General features: G+C 36.8%; 1 protein-coding gene across 3 annotated transcripts in view; it reads left to right on the forward strand.

Moving 5' to 3' along the window:
• The first annotated feature begins 483 nt into the window (after window positions 1-483).
• The window catches only part of HAUS6 (HAUS augmin like complex subunit 6), a 39,313-nt gene continuing 19,723 nt past the window's right edge, over window positions 484-20,073 (forward strand). The window contains exons 1-11 of one of the 3 annotated variants that reach the window (XM_055577962.1): window positions 484-983; window positions 5,057-5,152; window positions 7,983-8,061; window positions 8,571-8,703; window positions 11,578-11,725; window positions 12,727-12,792; window positions 13,102-13,150; window positions 16,167-16,337; window positions 18,129-18,322; window positions 19,117-19,243; window positions 19,710-19,812. In XM_055577962.1, coding sequence (XP_055433937.1) covers window positions 856-983; window positions 5,057-5,152; window positions 7,983-8,061; window positions 8,571-8,703; window positions 11,578-11,725; window positions 12,727-12,792; window positions 13,102-13,150; window positions 16,167-16,337; window positions 18,129-18,322; window positions 19,117-19,243; window positions 19,710-19,812 — 1,294 coding nt within the window. In that variant the 5' untranslated portion in view covers window positions 484-855. The remainder of the gene's footprint in view (window positions 984-5,056; window positions 5,153-7,982; window positions 8,062-8,570; window positions 8,704-11,577; window positions 11,726-12,726; window positions 12,793-13,101; window positions 13,151-16,166; window positions 16,338-18,128; window positions 18,323-19,116; window positions 19,244-19,709; window positions 19,813-20,073) is intronic. The other 2 variants (XM_055577959.1, XM_055577960.1) reach the window with 2 other exon arrangements.

Raw genomic sequence — 20,073 nt, forward strand, 5'->3', positions numbered from 1 at the left:
TTCAAATATGCTGGTGGCTTTAGTGAGGCAATAATGCCTAAACCGGTGATGAGATATGTTAGGATACCCACCCCATTTCCAGGTCTGGTTGTATTGATATACGGCATGTAGAGGCGAAAGCAATCATCAATTGACAGGGGTGCAGGGGAAAGGTATATACGTAGATTTCTTAGAGCAAGGAGCTGAAAGGAACATTCAGCACTTTAGGGCATAGACGATTTTATTAATAATAGACCCGACACTCAGAAATGAGGCGACATGTTCAGGGTTACACATACACTGAAAATAGCTGAGAATGCCTTTTGTGGTACACTGAATAACGGCCTGTGGTTTTTATCTGACGTAGTAGGCATATACGAGCGAAAGGAAACACAGATCAGACAAAAAGAGTCAGAAAGCGCGAAGCAAAACAATGCCGTGCTAAAGCCTGCAAGCGCGAAAAAGTTCCTCAGCCGCGCAAAGCCTTGTGGGTCTTGTTGTTCCCCGCCGGTCTTGCGCGGAAAAGACCGAGGGGAGGGCGCATTGCATGGCGGGAGATATAATCCTCCCAGGAAGGCCGTCTTCCCTCGGCACCCAGGCGGCGTCTACCGGAAGCGCGGGACGCTCGGTTTGTGGTGTCTTCGCTCTGGCCGTTGTGCGGTACTACAGTTAGAGGTTCTATTTTCCTGAAACTTTAGAATTTCAGGATACTTGAGGCCATTTGAGGCGAAATGGCTCCGAACGAGAGAGGATCAAGAGGTGGCAGTTGAGGGGCCGCCGCCACCTTAGGCTGCCCTTAGGGAAGAAGTCTGAGGGGCCCTCTCAGTCCTTGGAGCCTGTGCTTTCTTCATTTGCCGGGCCCTGCCTACCGCGAAGATGAGCTCGGCCTGGGTCACTTCTTTCGAAAAGGCGCGTCTGTGGATGTACCTGCAGGCGCTCGGCTTCGAGCCTTGTCTGGCGACCATAGCCTGTGGAAATACCATGTCACACACGCAGTTCGGAGTGTAAGGAGGATTGGGCTGGCGGCGGGGGTGTCTGAGACTGGTTACGTTGGTGCAGCCCGCCCTGGTGCGGACCGGCGGGTTGATAAGTAGTCGGTTACTGTGGTCCGGCGCTGGCTACAAAGCCTTGGCTCCTAGCGGCAGCTGACCTGGTGGCAGACACTGTCCGTTATGGAACCTAGCCGGGAGCGCTTTGTAGGGAGTAGAGTCTGCAGCTGGGGCGAAACTGGAGGGGGGGTTTAGTCCTGGTTTGGTCGTGAAGCTGGTTGGTCTGTGAAGTCGAGGGAGGTGGCGATTTGATAACGGAGAGCCACCGCCTTCCATTGTATAGAATCGCCGTTAGGACTCAAGGAGGCCTTTTAAAGTAGTTGCTAATCTTTAGTTTATACTTTTTACTTCTTGGATTAGACTGAAGCATGCCACAGAAGGATGCTAAAGCTGAAATTCCAGTACTTTGGCCACCTCATGCGAAGAGTTGACTCACTGGAAAAGACTCTGATGCTGGGAGGGATTGGGGGCGGGAGGAGAAGGGGACAACAGAGGATGAGATGGCTGGATGGCATCACCGACTCGATGGACGTGAGTTCGAGTGAACTCTGGGAGTTGGTGATGGACAGGGAGGCCTGGTGTGCTGCGATTCATGGGGTCGCAAAGAGTCGGACACGACTGAGCGACTGAACTGAACTGAACTGAACTGATGCCACAATTAGCAAAAAACCAGTGGAGAGTGGTTCTAAGATGAAAAGTAAAAGCTCCTTCCTACTCTCCTACAAATGTTACAGTCTCATTATAAAAAGAAACTTTGTTTATATTTCTGTGTCTTAGCAGCTTTACACAGTATTATCTTTCCCACTGAAGGCCAAGGAAAATTTGGGATACTAGTCTATTTCCTGTTCTCAATCTTCTTGACTTTTGTAATTACGTTATTTCCATCCTTCTTGTGACAGTATTTAAATAATGTGCTCAGTCTTCTGTGTCTTGATGTATTAATTTTAAAAGTATCTCTTGATTTCCTGCTAAGTAATTTCACAATGAAGGTAGCTTTTTCTTTATATGAAAATTAGTTCACCTACAACTTACCTACCCTCTTTTGCCTTCTCCCTTTTCTTGACTTTTTCAGCTGTATTAAAATTGTTTTACTGTCAAGGTTTAGAGACTAACGCAATGGCACCCCACTCCAGTACTCTTGCCTGGAAAATCCCATGGACGGAGGAGCCAGGAAGGCTGCAGTCCATGGGGTCGCTGAGTTGGACACAACTGAGTGACTTCACTTTCACTTTTCACTTTCATGCATTGAAGAGGGAAATGGCAACCCACTCTAGTGTTCTTGCCTAGAGAATCCCAGGGACAGGGGAGCCTGGGGGGCTGCCGTCTATGGGGTCACACAGAGTTGGACACGACTGAAGTGACTTAGTGGCAGCAGCAGTAACCTCTCTGTGCCTTAGTTTCCTCATCAGTAAAATGGGTGTAGGGCTTCCCTGGTGGCTCAGTGGTAAAGAATCTGCCTGCCAATGTAAGAGACACTGGTTGGAACCCTGGGTGGGAAAGATCCCCTGGAGAAGGAAATGGCAACCTACTCCAGCCTTCTTGCCTGGAGAATCCCATGGATAGAGGAGCCTCGCAGGGCTCCAGTTGGTGGGACACAAGTGAGCACCTGCTGTCAAGGGTTAGAGCTGTAATTATAAGTTTTGCTTAGGAACTATTTGTTTAGCAGTTACTACTATTTATATATAGAAATGCTTTGTCTAGCCTAAAAATTGACAACCAATGGGTAGCATTTATCAAGTTATAATTCTGTATTAATAAATGTTCCATTTATCTCACATGATTTGATGCCCCAAAGTATGGCAGAGAAGTTTACATCTTGAGGCCTCCACTGAGAATGATTCCCATTGTCAGTATATCCTCTCTATTGTTTTGGCAATCTTAGTTTTTTCTCTGCTCTGGTTTATGCAATTGCAGTCTGCTTTCTGCCTTTGAAAATTAACTAAAATCAGTCAAGTTTTGGTTCAGTGATCTTTTTTTTTTTTTTTTTTACAACATTGTCGTAGATTTCCACCCCCCACCTCCCCCACCATGTCTTTAGAGTCATCTCAGTTGGTTAGTGGAAGGGATCTACTCTTTTGAAACAGACATCTCCTTTAAAATTCTTTAAGCATGAATATGGCATCAAATTTGCTTTAAAATTAAAAAAAAATTGATTCACTTATTTGTTTCTCACACACACACGCACACATCGGTTCAGTCTAGTCACTCAGTCGTGTTCAACTCTTTGTGACCCCATGGACTGTAGCATGCCAGGCTCTCCCTATCTGTCACCAACTCCTGGAGCTTGCTCAAACTCATGTCCATTGAGTCGGTGATGCCATCCAGCCATCTCATCCTCTGTCGTTCCCTTCTCGTCCTGCCTTCAATCTTTCCCAGCGTCAGGGTCAGGGTCAGATCTTCGCATCAGGTGGCCAGAGTATTGGAGTTTCAGCTTTAGCATCAGTCCTTTCAATGAATATTCAGGACTGATTTCCTTTAGGATTGACTGGTTGGATCTCCATGCCGTCCAAGGGACTCTCAAGAGTCTTCTCCAACACCACAGTTCAAAAGCATCAATTCTTTGCTGCTTAGCTTTCTTTATAGTCCAACTCTCACATTCATACATGACTACTGGAAAAACCTGTAGCTTTGACTAGACAGAACTTTGTTGGCAAAATAATGTATTTGCTTTTTAATATGCATGTGTGCACATATACACACATATATATAGAGGCTGTGCTGTGTGTATCATGCAGCATGCAGGGATCTTAGTTTCCTGGCCAGGGATTGAACTCAAACCCTGTGCAGTGGGGTGTAGAGTCATAACCACTGGACCATCAGGGAAGTCCCAGATTCACATATATGTTGGTGCAAAATTTTATTATGTTTCTAGTTTCTGTGAGCATGTAATTGCATAGTTACTTTGCTTGTAAAGTTAAATGTACACTTAACATATCATGAAGTAATTCCATTCCTAGATATTTGCCCCAGAGATTTGCATTTTGGAAAAATCATGCTGGTTGCATTACAGAGAATGGATTAGAGGGAGAATCAAGGCTTTGCAGTTAGGTGGACCTAAACTACAGAAGGCAGTGGGAATGGAAAGAAAAGGTGATTCATTCACTTGTTTACTCAACAAATATTAATTGAACACAGTGTTGGACCTGGGTATACAGTGGTGAACAGAGCAAACATAAACTTTTCCCTTATAAAATTTTAGTCTAGTGGGTGAACAAACCTTTCTTTAAAAGTTATCTTTTTAAAAATGAGAAGTGTTGAAGAGAACAGGGTACTATGTGAAACAAACAAACAAACAAACAAACCAGATTTGAGAGATGATAAGGAGGTAGGAACTTTATTTGTATTTTTTTTTGAGGAATAGAAACATTCCAAGGATAAGAGTTGTTTGACAAAAAGTTAAGCGTGCGAATTTTAATGTTAGTGTTTTTGCAACTGAAAAAGTTTATTTCAGGAAAACAGCTTTATGTGTTCACAGAGGTACTTAGATCTATTTGTCATGTCATCTGTATTATGAGGAAAATCAAACTAGTTTCTAATGTTGAGATTAAATAAAATACTTCATGTTAAAGTTGCAACTTTACTAACTTCATATGACTGGTGGAGATCAGCTGAGTTACTGCTTGTAAAGCTAAGTTAAAATAATACCTGACTAATAAAGTCAATAAATTTTAAGTCTTTTATTGTCAGAAAATGTTGGTTGGTATCACATTTTCACTTATCTTAGTTTTCACTTATCTTGGTTTTCTCTTCGCCTAATTAGACTTTCCTTTTCTTTTTGTAGAATGTGTTCATTGAAATAAAGTTCTACCAGTTTTCTTCTATTTGGTCTATATTTTCAGAACCAAAATATAAAAACTTGCATGTGTTTCTTAATTGGTTATAAATGTATACATGAAATAGAAAATTTGTTTCGACCTCTTGAACAGAATGAAAACTACTAATTTGTGTCAAACTCTTACACAGCTTTTTGTGATACTGTTTTATTAACCTTTTCTTTTTTCCTGTCTTTATTTCCTTTTAAACCATAGGAACATGTTTGACAAGCTGAACCGTGATGCCTTTCACATAGTTTCTTATTTTTTATTTCAAACACTTGACAAGTCTCTCACCAAAGAAGTTTTCAAGTGAGTAAAAGTTATTTTATTTTTGTAAGGGACTTAAAAAAGGGATTATGACTTGATATAGTGAGAATTTCAACTTTGGCTTTCAACTATTATTTTGAATGTATGGTTATAAAAATTAGGTTTGGGTCTTACAGATTTAGTACTTAACCTTTATTAATCTGAGTCCTTTTTTTCAGTACTTGAATTCATGGTAGAGTTCATAAGTAATATGGATTTTATTTTATACATATGTAATTCCTAACTTCTTCATAGTCTTATTTATTAGAATAATTAATTGATACTAATCTAGCCATGCACTTAATTTTGTTTTGATTTTTGTTGTTAATTTCCCCTTTACTCCTTTTTCTTATAGGCAATATTGTTTGTTTTGTCTGTTTTTATTTCCTAAAATTTCTGTAAATCATTATTTTTGTCATAATATATAGAAGTGTCAAGTGCTATAGACAAAGATCATTCCTATTAAGTTTAGCCTATTGTCCTATACTGTTGTATATTAAGTAGTATAAGAAGAGATAAAAATGTGAATAATCACTAACCTTGATTCCAAGTTATTTTGTAGGTTATTTGGGTTTCATCTGTCATAAAAAAAATGTTCAAATTTGTTTTAATATTTATGTTGTGTCATCATTCTCTTAAATAGTAAGTCCATTGTTTTTATTTATGATAATTTAATAGTCTTGCCTTCAGTTAAAGTTTTGAGTGACCAAGAGAACAAGTATATTTGAAGCATATTTTGGAAATCCCTATCACTATATTATGGGGTTCCCTGGTGGTTCAACAGTAAATAATCTGACTGTAATACAGGAGACGGGGATTCAATCCCTGGGTTGAGAAGATCCCCTGGAAGAGGGCATGGCAGCCCACTCCCGTATTCTTGCCTGGAGAATCCATGGACAGAGGAGCCTGGCAGGCTATAGTCCAGAGGGTTGTAAAGAGTCAGACACAACTGAAGCAACTTAGCAGGCATTCAGACATCACTAAGTTATAGGGCTTCCCTTGCTCAGATAAAAATAGATTTTTGGATTTTTTTCCTCATTATAAACAAAATAGAGTTTATTTAAAGCACTTCAGCAAATACAGAAAAAGCTAAAGAAGTAAAAATCATTCTTAAACCCAACTAGAGAATATCACTGTTGTTATTCCAGCCTTTTAAACTTTTTTTATGCATACTTAATTTTTTTTCTGTGAATACAAAAGGTATGTTATGCTATAGAAATATGAAAAATAACGGGCCCTCAGTAAATAATTATGCATCAGAATAAAAATTTAGATAAAACTGATTATCAGTGGGAAGCAATAGGCAAATTTTAAAATCCTTTATTTACTAAAACTGAATTTTTAATAATTTTATATCTTGTTTGTCCACAGAACAGTAGCACCTACTGACTGTGATATGGATTATCCCTAGGGGTCATGATCTCTTAGGCCATTCTTCTTGTGCTTTTCATGTGTAACCATTTATGTTTCTCTCTTTTGCCCCAGGCTTAACATACTAATTTATTTACACCATCTTTATGTGTTAGCTTAGTAAATTCATTGAGCATGTTGTCTTCTTTAACCGATTTTCAGTAATTTTAATAGTGATTCATTCCTATATTCATCACTATGTATTCATTGATTACTCACACTAAACAGAGTTTAACCCTATAGATGTTTATAAAGAAAAAGACCTAATTTCTTACAGGTTGGTCTCTCTTTAGTTGAAATTTATGAATGTTAGCCTTCAGTTCAATTCAGTCACACAATCGTGTCTGACTCTTTATGACCCCATGGACTACAGCATGCCAGGCTACCCTGTCCATCACTAACTCCCGGAGCCTGCTCAAACTCATGTCCATTGAGTCAGTAATGCCATCCAACCATCTTGTCCTCTGTCGTCCCCTTCTTCTCTTGGCTTCAATCTTTCTCAGCATCAGGGTCTTTTCCAATGAGTCAGTTCTTTGCATCAGGTGGCCAAAGTATAGGAGTTTCAGCTTCAGCATCAGTCCTCCCGATGAATATTCAGGACTGATTTCCTTTAGGATTGACTGGTTTGATCTCCTTGCAGTCCAAGGGACGGACTCTCAAGAGTTCTCCAACACCACAGTTCAAAAGCATCAATTCTTTGGTACTCAACTTTCTTTATAGTCCAACTCTCACATCCATACATGACTACTGGAAAAACCATAGCTTTGACTGGATGGCTGTTTGTTGGCAAAGTAATGTCTCTGCTTTTTAATATGCTGTCTAGGTTGGTCATAGCTTTTCTTTCAAGGAGCAGTATCTTTTAATTTCACGGCTGTAGTAACTATCTGCAGTGATTTTGGAGCCCAAGAAAATAAAGTCTGTCACTGTTTCCATTGTTTACCCATCTATTTGCTATGAAGTGAGGGGACCGGATGCCATGATCTTTGTTTTCTGAATGTTGAGTTTTTGCCAACAATGTTAGCCTTGATTTAGCAATAATGTTTCTAGTGAGTGAAAGTCACGCAGTCCTGTCTAACTCTTTGTAACCCATGGACTGTAGTCCATGGAGTTCTCCAGGCAAGAATACTGAAATGGGTAGCCATTCCCTTCTCCAGGGGATCTTCCCAATCCAAGGATCAAACCCAGGTCTCCCACTTTGCAGGTGGATTCTTGACCAGGTGAGCCACCAAGGAAGCCCAAGAATACTGGAGTGGATAGCCTATCCCTTTTTCAGCAGATCTTCCTGAGCCAGGAATCAAACCAGGGTCTCCTGCATTGCAGGCAGATTCCTTATCAGCTGAGCTAGGAGATAAATTTGATATTTTAAAGTTTTGCTGAGTTTGTTTTTTTGTTCATAATTCTAATTTTTATTTTTGTTTTAAAGACATTGTTGGCCTCCATTTGATCAAAAACGTGACGTTGAATTCCGAAAACTTTTCTGTGAATGGTTAAAAAAGATTTCTGTAAGTATTCTCTTTCTAAAAGATGCAAATTTTGAGCAGTTGAAAACTGCAATTTTTTTGTCTGGCTTTATTGAGGTACATTAATTTTTTTAAAGGTGAAATCTTCTTAATGCTTTTATGCTAACAGTATAAATAAGAAATATCAGAATAATACTTTCTGGTGGTTTTGATTGGGACTCTGTTTCTGGGAAACCAGTTTTTTTACTAAGTGCCTTGGAAATAGGTTTTTGAGTTCCTAGGAATTTATATAACAGTTTTTGTTTAAGGAAATAATTTTGACTATAGATTATTTTAGCTTTTGTCCCCAAATTGTATCAATAATTGTGACTTTAAATTTTAATTACTTTTTGTGACTGAGTCTACCAAGAGCTTAGAAAGATTCAAAATTTTAACGTGGTTCAGATGGAATAATTCTGATAAATCCTGTTGTGCTTTAAAAACAGTATGATGTAAATATAAAGGTTATCATTGATAATGTCTTCAAATTGTCTTATTTCTTTTTATCATAGGCCGAATGCGGAAGTAGCTTTCCTCAAGTTGTTGGTTCACTATTTCTATTTCCAGTTGGTCCTAAGTTTATTCATATAATGTATCACTTTGCAAGATTTGTTGCAGTAAAATATATAAAAACCCATTCTAAAAGTAAGTTAAGCTTATGGTAAGATTTTTTGTTTCTGCTTTGATTCTTGGTTTTTATTATTTCTTATAATTTGTAAATCATCAAGAGAGTTTAATAAAATAAGGTAAGATAAAGATATTACTTTATCTCAAAAGGCAAATAGTTAATATTTTATTGGAACTGCAGTTTGAAATCCTGTCATAATGAACATAAGTAGCAATGCAGGTTATTATGTTCTAATACAGGGTTGGGGAACATTTTCTATGTGAGGTCTGACAGTGAATATTTTACGCTTTGTGGACCACATAAGAGTCTTTGTCACATACACCTTTCTGTGAATTAAAAAAAAATCTTTTTGTAATACAACTCCTTAAAAATGTAAAAAGCAGGCCTAGTTTGCTGACCTCACAAAAATGGGCCAGGTTAGACCTACAGGTTCGGAGAAGGCAATGGCACCCCACTCCAGTACTCTTGCCTGGAAAATCCCATGGACAGAGGAGCCTGGAAGGCTGCAGTCCATGGGGTCTCAAAGAGTTGGACACGACTGAAGTGACTTAGCGGTGGCAGCAGCAGCAGCAGACCTACAGGTTATAGTTTGCCTATAATACATTGTATTAAATGTTGTATTGAATTTGTTAGAGATTTAGTTTGGCTACTGGCAATATGTTGGAATATTTTGGTTTGAAATTGTGTTTTAAAGGGATTTGATCTAATTGCTAAATCTTAGAAACAAAATAATGGGTTTTTACTCTAAGACTTAATGCCATTTGTAGCTTATTAAATATGCTGCTCTGTTTAATTGAGTTATGCTCATAAAACATGGGAGGAAAAAGATGAAAACGTTGGTGCAGTACAATCCCATCTTCCAGTTTCTAGAGATAACCACTGCTGACATTTTGATTTCTTTTAGGTGTTTTGTTGTTGTTGATTTTTGTTTTTTTAGTGTCATATTGTACATTTTAATTATTTTGAGTAATACATTCTTATGATTCAAAATTTAGAAAGTGAAAAGTGTCTTCCACTTCTGACTGTCTAGTATCTATAGAGGTGCTATCTATAATCTAGGTTACCTGGATTCCCTTTTCAGAAGCAGCCATTGGAATCAGTAATTCTGGCAAATATGTATATATTCTTTTTAAACCCTAAATGGTGACAATTTTCAGTCTCGTGTTTTTTATGTAACAGTGTATATTGGAGATCATTACATATCAGTTCATAGATCTTATTCTTTTTCTGTCTTTGGAACTGGGTATTTGAATGGGTGTGTCATAGTGTATTTAATCACACATTTGTTCTGACAGACATTTGGCTTTTTTTTCCCCCTAATATTTTGCTATAAAAACAATGGTACAATGACAAACTTTATACATATATCATTTTGTGTGTGTTCAAAGTATATATTGTGTTTGTGCGTATATGTATTTGTGTATATATATATGTATAGTACCTTTTTTCTAGTTTATCTTCTCTGCATGGTTTTTTAAAACATGTACATGTGATCTTATTTTATAAGTATTTGCATATTTTAAATTTAATGTGGCATGAGCACTTTACCAGTTTTTCTATTAGATGATCCATTTTAGTTACATGTAACCCAAACTGTTTTACATGAATCATGTGTATTTGGATTTGGCAAGAGTTTATTGTACATAAAGCTTTTAGGCATGGGTTATCCGATTTCTTATTTAAAGCAGTTTCATTTACCATATTCAGTTTATGGATGATTTCTATATCCAATAAACTCATCTCCTGTTAAATATTTAGAATTTTTGATTTATTTTTTTGTGGGTGATCTAGCACCTGGATTTGTCATGTTAAGTATAGTGTGAGGCCATTGTTTTCCAGCATATCTATCTTTATTGTATTAGCCATCTTAAAGTAGGATTTATTACATGTTATTGCATGTGAAAACCCGAACTCTAAAATCATTGGATGGATTTTTCTCAGGGTCTGCTTTGATCATTAGTAACATAGCCAAGAATTACTTGAGAAATGGAGATTGGTTTTATTTGGTTGTCTTACCCTGTTGGTCTTACTGGGAAGAGTAGGCTGATGGCAGCAATGAAGGTGATGTGATCTCACCTCATCCCTTTTAATTTTCTTCCTTTGTTGTTAAAAGGTGTGTTAAGAAGTTGCTTATGTGTAACAGTGTATTTGTTTATGGATGTTTTGTGCTGTGATAATAAGAATTATTTTGGGCAGATGGATTCTAAAAATTTTTAGTTATGTAAAATAACTCAACTTCAGATAATCCTTTTTTGTGTATGTTCAGGTGTTTAGTTATGTCACACTCTTTGCGACCCCATGGACCATAGTCTGCTAGGCTCTTTCTCTCCATGGAATTTTCCAGGCAAGAATACTGGAGTGGGTTGCCATTTCCTACACCAGGTGATCTTCCTGACCCAGGGATCGAATCCTTCTCTCTTTTATCTTGTGCATTGGCAGGCGGATTCTTTACCACTGTACCATCTGGGAAGTCCCCAATCCTTTTTTAGTTGCCTTCTTCAAAAAACAGGTCATCCTTGCTTTTATTGAAATGAGTTGTATATTTGTGTGTATTGTCATACCAGCTTTTAAGGAGTTGTTAGTTAAGTGAGGTTGTTAATTTCTCAACAGTCTCACATTTTTTATATTTATTAGCTTGTAAATCTAAGTTTGGACTTTCCTTGTGGCTCAGACGGTGAAGAATCTGCCTGTAATGTTGGAGACCTGGGTTCGATCCCTGGGTTGGGAAGATCCCCTGGAGGAAGGCATGGCAACCCTCTTGAGTATTCTTGCATGGAAAATCCCCATGGACAGAGGAGCTACAGTCCATGGGTTACAGAGTCGGACATGACTGAGCAACTAAGCACAGCACAGCACAAGTCTAAGTTTTCTATATTTTATCTTCCATGTAGATTCTTCTATACGTTTTACAGAGACATTTAATGTTAAACCACAAGATTTGCAAATATGCCTTGCCAGATGCCATGTAGCACGTAATAGATTTTTACAAGTTTTGCAAAGAGAAGATTGTGTTACCCGAAAATATCAAGAAAATGCACAGTAAGTAATACTTTGATGGTTAGAAAATGAAAATTCCTTTCTTTATGAACAAATGTCATCAGTATCCCTTCGGTGGCAGTAATTCATGAATACCTCAAAACCCCTTGGCAATTATCTTTTATCTTTCCATTTTAAAGCCTGATCACTTCTGAATAAAGTACTTTAAAACTTTAGGCATGCTGTAAATGAAAGTTTAGAGAAAAGGAGGATATCATTTTTGTTAAAAAATTCAGTTTCTTCAGGTGTTTTTACTTTTAAAGATAAAAATAAAATTTTAAGCTGTAATTATAGTGCTCATTCTATTTTGTATCCTTTTTTCTCTTGATATTTTATTCTATAAGTTTTTCCATATTGCTTTAATGTATTACTTTTAATGTCTACTTAGCATCTGTTGAGAAGGTATACTGGTTTCTTTAGCCATTTTATATTGCCTTATATTTATTTACGTCATCTATTCAGCACATTTTTTTTTATTTGTACCTCTGTGTGCCAGATATTGGTTACACACTGGTCCTACAACATTAAACAAAGAGGCAAGGTTCTTACTCCCAAGACAGAATATGTCTAATTTTTAATAATTATAAACAACTATAGTAAGATAGCTTTTTTCATGCTGTCTTATCTATTATGAAAGCTACAAAATCCTTTGAAATCTCCTGAAAACTGCAATGTTGCCTGCCTCAGGTAACATTTGAATATATCCCCTAAGAATGTGAGGTAAGGATAAGAGAGCAGGGTAGTCTGACCTCCAGCATTTTTACCTGCACTCAGAGTTTATGAACCAAGAAGTTCTGGTTTATCTCAATAGTCCTGCCTATATGTTACATCACTCTTGTAATTCTTAAAGGGAGTCTAGAGTCCCTTTAAGACTAGCTACTGGTATATTTGGAAGAGTAGCCCTTAGAGGCCTTGAGTAAAGATATGAAATGGGGGGAAATATCAAAGTGGCCTATACTGTTGTAGTAGAATTATAGCTGTCATTTTGTATGTTTTTGTTGCAGATTGTCAGTTAAACAGGTACGAAATTTGAGATCAGAATGTATGGGACTGCAAAACCAAATAAAAAAGTAAGTGACTTCTAGAGCTGAAAGTTGCCTGAAGTATTAGTTTAACTTCCTGCATGTTATAGGTTAAAAAACAAACAAACAATGAGATTAGTTAAAATAACATTTCAATACCTAGTTGATAATATGACAAAAACATAGATTCCTAGTCCAGTTCTTCTAATAAATTATGATAGCTTTGAGGTTGAGTTTTATTTTTGCTTTTAATAGGAATGGTTGTTAGTGGGTGGGTTTACAGATTAATTAGCTCTTTGGATGGTAAGTTATCATTTTTTTTTAATTGACTAATGAGATTATTTAATTTTTAACTAGAATGGAACCCTGTGATGACCAAAGTAATATACAAGAGAAAATTCAAAAGGTGAGACAACTTTTGAAGGGAAAAATTTAATCTTTGTTTTGTGATATGCAGTGTTTACTTACTTAACTGAACTCAGATATGTCTCTTTTTGTAACAGTGTCATACATTTTTTTAACTCATAAGTTGTATGGACATAAAAGTATCAACAGGTGCCTTTCAGACAGTTGAATATAATGGAAAAAATTAGCTTATAATCAATCAGACTAAACGTATACAACACAGTTTTAAATTTAGTTAATTTAAAATCTTTCACTCTAGCAAGAAAAGTTCAGTTTGATTGTAGCTTAATCAGTAATATTTATCTAAGCAAAAAAATACATGATTTGAAGGAGGATAGTGGTAAGTTTGGAAGAAAAATGAGAAGTCACATTGAGACTGGCACGAGGAATCTGGCAGTTATAGATGATCTGAGGCTTTCAGAGGTTGGCTTTAACAAATGTGGGGTAGGAGAGTTTTCTTAGGTCTTTGTATTTGGATGAAATCTCTCTCAGGCTCTGTATTCTTATTCTATGGTCACCAGGCTGCTTTGGAGTATTGATTTGACTTTTTAGGCAGTTTGTCATTGGAAAAGGTGAGTGCCCTCCTCAGGATCATGAATCTGGCCCCATCACTTCATGGCAAATAGAAGGGGGGAAAGTGGAAGCAGTGTCAGATTTTATTTTCTTGGGCTCCAAAATCACTGCAGATGGTGACTGCAGCCATGAAATTAAAAGACACTTGCTCCTTGGAAGAAAAGCTATGATAAACCTAGACAGTGTATTAAAAAGCAGAGACTTTGCCAACACAGGTGTGGATAGTCAAAGCTATGGTTTTTCCAGTAGTCATGTATGGATGTGAGAGTTGGAGTATAAAGAAGGCTGAGTGCTGAAGAATTGATGCTTTTGAACTGTGGTGTTGGAGAAGACAGTTGCGAGTCGCTTGGACTGCAAGGAGATCAAGTTGGTCAATCCTAAGGGAAATCAACTCTGAATATTCATTCAAAGGACTGAAGCTGAAGCTCCAGTAATTTGACCCCCTAATGCAAAGAGCCAACTCATTGGAAAAGACCCTGATGCTGGGAAAGATTGATGGCAAAAGGAGAATGGGGTGGCATCTCTGACTCAATGGACATGAATCCGAGGAAACTCCAGTCGATAGTGAAAGACAGGGAAGCCCGGTGTGCTGCCGTCCATGGAATTGCAGAGTCAGACATAACTTAGTGACTAAACAACAACAGGAAATAATTATTCATTAATTCAGTGACTATTTATTGATCATTTGCTAGACATTCTTCTAGATATTGTGGGCTAGAGCACTGAAGAAAACAAGCAGAGTCACTTCCTTTATGGAGATTCTAGTTCAGCGAATATGAATATTCCTGTTGTTGAATATAGTATCTTTGATTGTAAGCTTAATACGTTAGGTTGGTATGAAATCCAATAAGAGTTTTCATAGCAAAAAAATTTATATATTTATTTGTCTTAGTTGTGGAATGTAAAATCTTTAGTTGTGGCTTATGATATCTAGCTCCCTGACCAGGGATCGAACCTGGGCCTCCTATGTTGAGAGTGCAGAGTCTTAGCCATGGGACCACAAGAGAAGTTCATAGCTATCTCTCTCGCTGCTGCTGCTAAGTCTGCTAAGTCGCTTCAGTCATGTCCGACTCTGTGTGACCCCATAGACGGCAGCCCACCAGGCTCCCCGTCCCTGGGATTCTCCAGGCAAGAACACTGGAGTGGGTTGCCATTTCCTTCTCCAATGCACGAAAGTGAAGTGAAAGTGAAGTCGCTCAGTCGTGTCCGACTCTTCGTGACCCCATGGACTGCAGCCCACCAGGCTCCTCCATCCATGGGATTTTCCAGGCAAGAGTACTGGAGTGGGGTGCCATTGCCTTCTCCGTATCTCTCTTAAGTTTAGGTAATATTTAGTTTCCCTGAGTCAACTTTGAGCCATTGACAAGATAAAATTTTTAGACTTGAAAAATCTGAGACCCAGATCCTGGATCTTTGTACATTCACCAAGGAGATGCCATCCTGTGAGATCTCTAGATGGCCAGCCAATGAGACTTCCTTTGTGGAACAACTTTTCTTTGTGTTGTGAGAAGACACAGACACTAATACAAATATAATTATTATATTTTCCCTCCTCCTCTCTACTTTTGTAAATTCTTTTGAGGCATAATAACATACGTGTGAAAACGTGCAAAAATCATATGTAGCTTGACAAAATTTCACAAAGTGAACACATCCATGTAACCAGCATTTAACTTAAGGAATAGAATATTACCATCACCCCAGGAGCATTGAACCCCCTTTCATTCACGGCTGTTTCCTTCCAAGAATAAACACTATCCTCACTTCTTACACTAAAGATTAGTTTTGCCTGTTTGACCCATAAATGGGCATGTATAAAATATATTCTTTTGTATTCAGCTTCTTTCACTTAATGCTGTTTTATCCTTGCTGTTGTATGTGTTCATTCTCATTGCTGTCTAATATTCTATTTTATGAGTATAGCAAAATATACTCTTTTTACTCAAGGTAATTCTTTGGATTCATTACAGTTTTTGACTATTACAAATGAGTGCTATGAACATTCTTATAATTAATTTAATAAACATAGATTAATACATAGTTTTTGACATTTTAACTCTTTGAAACTTGAATGACTCTTAAAAGTTGATATATGGTTTTTTCTTTTTTCTCCTGAAAAGCTTTTATTCTTCTTGAAAAATCTCCTTTAGATTGATGGCATATCAGAATATAGGAAATGCTAATTGCATCTTGATAATGTAAGGTTTCTTAGGTATGTTTTGCAAATCATAATGGTCTAGATTCTCCTGAGAAATTCTTTAAAGTGCTGTTGAAAGTAGTATCAGTGCTTTTAGACTGTTAAAATAGTTAATTTTGTTATCGAAGCCATTCCAGGAATATTTCATTTGTTCCTGGGAAAGAGCATATATTTGTGTTGTACATTTCTTTAATGTATATATAGACTGATTATATGTAGACTTTAATATTTGTTTGTGTTTTCAAAGGTTCGGTCTTTGTGGACTAACGTGAATGAAACACTTATGTTTTTGGAAAAAGAGAGAGAAGTTGTTAGTTCAGTCCTTAGTCTTGATAACAATTATACTTTAGATGGAACTGACATTGCTATCAATATTCCAAGCCTCTTACTTGATAAAATTGAGAAACAAATGTGTCAGGTAAGGAAGCTTTTGAGAAAACTCCTTTCATTTAATTATTTTATGTATTGTATATTGTTTTTCTTACAATCTTTTTCTACTGTCTTCAGAATTTACTTTTGTGCATGTATCTGGTGAATCTGTCATAACGAGGGGTACTGTTAAGGGTGTATATATTTATATCTATCAACTTTTATTAATTGTTCATACCTTTTATGGTGCTACATCATACAGTGTAGAGAGTAGGAGGTACTTAATAGGGAGATGATATGGTACCTAATTCTTTATAAATTCTCAAAGAGAACAATAATGATCTCTGATAGCTAAATTTCTTTTTAAAAACTCTCCATTTTGTTTTCCTTTGATCTTGATTCAATTAAAGTCTTTTCTTTTAGCTTTTGTGACCTCAGTGTCTTTGCCCTCCTGTGGCGTTTCCATTTTTCCGTTGGTTCCTTTTTCTCTGACTTTTAAGTGAATGTGTTCCCTATTATTCCTTTAATGCTTTCGTTTCTTCCTCATGTTATAAATTCATATGTAATTTCTTATCCAGTTCCATGGTCTCATCAGCCTCCTGTACAATAATATTACCAAATTTTTATTTCCAGTCTCTCCCCTTCAATGCAAACTGTATCAAATTTTTCCACTTGCTTATAGGACATTTACATCTGAATCACTACTTTTTTTTTTTCGTAGTAAATTAAAATTTTTTAAGCATTGACTTTATTGTCATGTAGGGGATATAAAGGCTTCCCAGGTGACTCAGAGGTAAAGAACTCTCCTGCCAATGCAGAAGACTTGGGTTCGATCCCTGGATTGGGAAGATCCCCTGGAAAAGGAAATGGCAACCCACTCCAATATTCTTGCCTGGGAAATCCCCTCAACAGAGGAGCCTTGCAGGCTACAGTCCATGGGGTTGCAAAGAGTCGGGCATAACTTAGCGATTAAACAACAACAATAAGGGGATATAAAGATAAAATATTGTGACCCTGAAGAACTTTAATGGGTAACATGTCAGGCACTTCAAATTCAGAGTACATAAAAAATTAGGATCTGTAAACACAGATACCTATAGGAGCTAGGCAGGTAATATCATATAAATTAAGTATACTAATTGTGTGTAACAATAGGGATAAAGTAAAAAATGTTGTTGTACAGTTGCTAAATCATGTCTGGCTCTTTTGCAACTCCATGGACTGTAGCCCACCAGGCAACTCTGTCCATGGGGGTTCTCCAGGCAATTGTACCAGAGTGGGTTGCCATTTCCTTCTCCAGGGGATCTTCCCAACCCAGGGATCAAACCCGTGTCTCTTGCATTGGCAAGTGGATTCTTAACCACTGAGCCACCAGGGAAGCACCAGGAAATGATGAAATTAAAAAAAAAAAATATTGGTAACTAATTCAAATGATTTTAAAACTTTGGAACTGTACAGGCCAAATAAAAATGTCTAAGTTTGGAATCAGTCTTTAGGGGCCCTTCAATTTGCAACTTTTGTTAAAACATGAACTCATGATCTTTATCTAAGCCTGATCTTTCTCCTCAATCTTTATTTTGCTTTCCATTTCTTTGCATTTCTTTTATTCTAGTTTTCAACTTTTTTTGCATGATACAAAAATGTAGCATGGTGTGTTAATTCTTCCACAGTAGTCTTCTTTGGATCAGAATTATTTACATAATTTTATTTTTGTGTAGCTTTTTTTTTCCACTCTTGTAGCCTTTTTATATATTAGTGAAAGACATAAATATGTTCTTATAGCATTTTATTATCTTAAGAATCTATAGTTCACCACTTTTTTTCCTTTCTGAATCCTTAGTTGCACACAGGAAATATTTATGAGGCTGGAAAATTGAACATCTTAACAGTTTTTTGGTTATTAAATGAAGTTTTGAAAGTAATGAAATGTGAATGTTGTCAAACTGACCAAGCAAGACTGACAATAGACCTTCACTTCCTTGAAAAAGAGACCAGATTTCAGAAAGAAAGACTGTCAGATCTGAAGCATATGAGGTACACTATAAAGATCCTCTGTTATTTCATTTGGGGAAGAGTAGGGTGGGCTGCCGTCTATGGGATCCCACAGAGTCGGACACGACTGAAGTGACTTAGCAGCAGCAGCAGCAGCAGGGTGGTTTTGATAATTTCTCAGCACAACTCTAGTTAACACCTCTGTAGCTTTGGCAAACAAATGTGAAAATTTTACTTGTACTCAAAAACCATATGTCATCAACTTCTAGAGAGACACATGAAATAGAAAGGAAAATTAATGTAGTTTTCTTTTGTCTGGTGTATATTACTTGCCCTGAGTGATAATTCTTAATGAAATAATTTAAGCTTTTCTCTAGCTTTCTTTTGTGGTGGTGGTGTGGTATTTAGTCACTAAGTTGTGTCCAACTCTTTTGCCATCCCATGGACTGTAGCCCGCCAGGCTCCTCTGTCCTTGGGATTTCCCAGACAAGATTAGTGGAGCAGGTTGCCATTTCTTACTCCCCGGGATCATCCCGACCCAGGGATCAAACCTGTGTCTCTTGTGCCTCTTGCATTATCAGGTGGATTCTTTATCACTGTGTCATCTGGAATGCCCCATTGTATTCTTTTTTATTTTTGTTCATTTTTTTCAATTTTTTAAATTGGCTGTTAAATTTTTTAAATTGAGGTTTTTAAAGAAGAATTTAAGGTTCACAGCAAAACTGAGAAGTTACAGAGGTTTCCCACATATACCACAAATTCTTATTTCGGTACTTTTTCTTAGTCCTTTTTATATATTCATGTTTTGAATGAAGTTATTTTTTATTCCATCATAGGTATAAAATAACAGAAGCTCTCAAAACTATAAGACATTCTATTGTTGAAAAACAAGAAGAATGGCATAAAAAGTGGAAAGAGTTTCTTGGCTTGTCTCCTTTCAGTATAATTAAGGGTTCTACTCCAGTAAGTAATATTGACTTGCCTTTTGGAGAATAGTTTAATCTCTTGTAATCTCTTGATTTATCATGTAACAAGTGACTTAGAAATGCTATATGTGTATATGCTTGTCATCTTTGCATCTGAGCCTACATTTCAAATATTTTGGTTTCTAAATACACATTAGAATGCTCATCAAGGTGTTATGTTATGGTTAATATTTTTAGATTCAATGGATTGTGTTAAAAAGAAAATGAGACATTTCTCTTTATGTTAGGTTCTGTTACATTTGAGGCATAATTGGAGGACAAAGTAGTCTTCCTACTCCAAATATTGTATTCTTTAGTTTAAAACAGTTATATAATTTGTATGTTTGGCAATTCTATCTATATTATGGAAAAAAGAAATCATCCTTTCATAGGTTAATTTAGTATTGTTATTATGGTACTGAGTAAAGTGTGTATATTTCAAAATAATAAATTCTTTGTTTGAGGCTGTGGATCTTTTACCGCCTATGTCTCCACTTTCGTTTGATCCTGCCTCAGAAGAAGCATATGCGAGGAGCATTCTTTTACAGTATCCTGCTTCACTTCCAGGTTGGTTTTTTACTTTTTTTTTCTTTTAAACTTGCCTCTCATTAATATTTCTCACTATAATAATAGTTCTTACATATTCTTTCATGTTTTTTTCCCAGTTATATTTTGTGGTGAAATGTATATAGCATTTTGGTCACTGCAAAGTGTCCAACTCAGTGGCATTTAGTAAATTTGCAAAGGTGTGCAACCATTACCACTAGCTAATTCTGCGTATTTTTATTACCTTAAAAGAAAACTTGGTACCTATTGTGCAATTACTCC

Source organism: Bubalus kerabau, chromosome 4 (genome assembly GCF_029407905.1).
Source record: "Bubalus kerabau isolate K-KA32 ecotype Philippines breed swamp buffalo chromosome 4, PCC_UOA_SB_1v2, whole genome shotgun sequence".
Taxonomy (NCBI): domain Eukaryota; kingdom Metazoa; phylum Chordata; class Mammalia; order Artiodactyla; family Bovidae; genus Bubalus; species Bubalus kerabau.